Raw genomic sequence first — 3,470 nt, 5'->3', positions numbered from 1 at the left:
GCCTGGTCTATATAGTAGGACAGTGCGTGTCGCTTTAACAAACCGGAAGTTACATGCGATGTAATGAAAAACGACAGAGCGGAAGTAAAAACGGAGCAAAGAGTGGAGGAAGAGCAGTCCATTCATTCCATTCCCACAGTCCAGTCACAGCCAGATTGTGCGTTTGTTTGATAGAAAGAGAGAGCCAGAGAGGAGAAAGAGAGAGAAAAAGAGACGTAGAGATTGCAAGGACCCCATGTATTGGGATTGGGATTGTGCGCGGGCTGAGTGAGTTTGCCTTAACGCTACTGGTATTTATAGACAATTTGTTCGTGATTGTTGACAGCGCATAGCGTAGCGTGGCTCCCATGGACATGGTCATCGATTCAACTCGACTTGACTCAACTGCGTAGGCATTTTTGTTTTTTCCTGCAAGCCTCATAAAAATGGCACAAAATATGCTTGGCAGTGGTGGGGCAATAGTGGGAGTTGATGCATTGGACTGGAGCTTAACGGGGCGGACAATGTTCATGCTCATGGCATACAGGAAATAGTTCGCAATTCTGTTTTGGCAATTGATTTAGCTCTGCGGCCCATGGTAGGAACAAATGGACAAATTTTTGTGCACAAATCCGTTCAGATTGGGGTGAAAATTAACTCATGGAACTGCCAATCCCATTAAAGACAGACAGGGAGAGACGGAGACATGAATTTTGGAGAATACATTGATAGAGAGAGACATATTTGCATAAAAAAGTGGAGTATTATGTTTTCCTTCAATCAATCTTTAAACAATAAATGCTAAGAGAACAATAAAAATACTTGGGAAACAAGTACTGTAATTATTTTGAAGGCTTGTTTTTACTTGGCACTTAATTTTTAAAATCCTTTAAAAAAATATGTAACAAAAATTTGACAAAACACAACTATTAAAAGAAATTCGAAGAAAACTTTTTTGTGGACTTTTTAAATGGCTGTTGAAAAGCATTCATCATATACTCCCACGTGGTCATTGGTCTATGTGTTCCATTGGCCAGCACACAAATGCTGAAAATGCATATGATAAATATCGAGATTAAAACTGCTGGGGGCATAGCCATTAGCCATTTGCTGAGTCCGATTCGTTAATCCATTTGGGTCTAGGCATTATGGTCCTGCAGTGTGTCAGTGGCACACCGCAAGGACATTTGTTTATCTCCTCAAGCTGGTTACTAGGAAATTCGCATATTGTCTTAGCAAACTCGGCTTGAATATCATTAAGACGATTTGGTAAAGCGTCCAAGTACTTTTCAATTAGTAAAAGTTTCTCATACTCGCGACGCAAACCTTGAGCCCTGTACGCATCGACGATTCCGGGTCAATGTTCATGTCTATTGCTGTTTCCAAATGGTAGGGAACTAAACTTGACAGATATTCGGGTTCGGGAAAAACTAAATCATTAATATTTATCTCGATTTTTTCAGTTTTTTCGGGTTGATAGATGATTTTGGCACGCATGGCTTTAGGCAATCGTTGTTTTTCATACCAGACGTAAAAACTGCGAGAATGTTTCTTCCTCATTTGAAAGCTTCGATTAGATTTTGGTAAAACAGCTGACAATGGTTTCTCTTGCTTTTTGGATTTCTCCTGTAATTTTTGTTTTAGTTCATAGAGCTCATTACACGATTTCTCAATATGTTTTTTATACCATTCATCAAATGTATCTTGCTGATCTTTAGTGGGACTATTTTGTTCAATCAAATCTGGTGTCTCCTCTATTTCCTAACATCTAACTGGAAGATTACAACATTCCGTTTTCTGAAATGGCTCACTATGGGTCTGATTTTCTTTCAATACATCTGTGAATACTTTCGTCGTTTTATCTACGGAATTCGCATATTCATCTGATGAGGGACCAAGGTCTTCAATTTGTATATTTTCAATGTGCTTTGGTTCGGCATTTTCAAATGATTGATTATTTTGCTCACTATCAAGTTTAACATTTGGCTTCGTATCTGATTCGCTATACCGCAATTCGATCGGTTTGAGCAAGACTTCGGTCTTTTTAGACCGATTAGAACTTGATTGAGCGTGGAGAGTTTCTCTTTTTCTTTTGATCCTCTGTTGATTTTTACTTGGTGATTCTATTTCTTATTACAGTTTGCGAGACTACGCGTGAGCACTTAATATTTTTCAATTCGTTATAGTCAATCATTTTGACATTTTCATTACAAAATAGCTTTGCACTTCCCGATTTGCCAATTCTACGTGATTTCATATCAGACTACGATAGACGATCCATTACCTTATTTGCGGTGCTAAGTCCACTTTGTAGTTCGATAACCTTAAAGACATTCTTGACACTGACTCGTTCCATGGGTTCTATTGTTTTCTTGACACACTGCAATTTAACGTCTGCTTCGTTTTTAGTGGATTTATGTTGATTGACTTTCTTAAAATTGTGATTAAAAAAATTATTGATATCCATGCCCATTTCGTTGATATATTTGTTTTCAATGCCAATAACTTCAGTGGCAGTATTTAGCCATGTGGTTTGGGCTTCCTTTCGTATAGTATAAATGGGTAAAGAGGTACGGCGCTGCTCACTCTGCTGTATTAAAGAATTTTTACGTCTAAGGCCGTTGATTTTGCATTTCGGAGGTTCTGGTATGTGACGTAGATGAACAACATCTTCCGTGACCCTAGGATGAACATTACACTTGCCCTGCGAATGCAAAAAGTGTAAAAAGAAATTAACTAAATCAAAATGTCTTATTTTTTTTTACCTTATACATTATTTTATATAAATTTTCTGCTGCGTTCAAATATATTTTATTTGATTGTGAAAACTTAATAAGTAGTTCACTAAAACGTACAGCAAAGACTACTTTAAAGATCTTAAATTTACAAAAAGGTAAACGTAATTCATTTCGTTTTGGTTACCAAATTTGTTTTTCTTTTTTTTTCTTTCCCACTTTGTCGCTTGTTTTCTTCAATTGCTTTACAAACAAAACTAAGTGCAAATTTATGTGGCAAGGCTCTCAAAGGAAAGAATGGAGAAAAATACTTTTGTTTCAATGCAATGCTTTGATTCTTACCTTAAAAATAAAAGCTCTGTATCGCTTTACAATCTATCTGGCAACTCTTATGTGAATACAAAATGTGCATACGGAATGTTTTGGTAAAGTAGCAAATCAAATGAGGGTTTTTCACTTACATTCATTAGACCTCGACTTCAAGTAAAACTTTAAAGTGCCGAGAAATTTTCATTTCTGCCGTCAGTCGGTCAGCTGAGTTGACTATTTAAGAATGCTGACCGCATCAGCTAATCGCATATTCCAATCATGAAAATATTGTGCAGTTGTCTCCCCTAAACTGCTCTCTCAACAGTCTTTTGCCTGGACCTGTTTTGTTTTCATTCTATTTCTTTTCAGTTTTCGCCTGTTTTGCATTCTGACAATTTTTATGACAAAATTGCAAAAAGGAAAACAAGGAATGGCATATCGACATGA

General features: G+C 36.9%; 1 protein-coding gene across 1 annotated transcript; it reads right to left on the bottom strand.

Moving 5' to 3' along the window:
- Positions 1–1,077: 1,077 nt before the first annotated feature.
- Positions 1,078–2,767, bottom strand: LOC111518924. Its single transcript, XM_023177137.2, has 2 exons — positions 2,745–2,767; positions 1,078–2,683 (listed from the first exon to the last, which is right to left on the bottom strand). The coding sequence occupies exons 1-2, from the start codon at positions 2,751–2,753 to the stop codon at positions 2,243–2,245; spliced, it is 450 nt and encodes a 149-aa protein (XP_023032905.1). The 5' UTR covers positions 2,754–2,767; the 3' UTR covers positions 1,078–2,242.
- Positions 2,768–3,470: the final 703 nt, after the last annotated feature.

The sequence above is a fragment of the Drosophila willistoni genome, unplaced genomic scaffold (assembly GCF_018902025.1).
Source record: "Drosophila willistoni isolate 14030-0811.24 unplaced genomic scaffold, UCI_dwil_1.1 Seg209, whole genome shotgun sequence".
NCBI lineage: Eukaryota > Metazoa > Arthropoda > Insecta > Diptera > Drosophilidae > Drosophila > Drosophila willistoni.
Note: the sequence above shows the minus strand (reverse complement) of the source record. Positions and strands in the feature narration are given on the sequence as shown.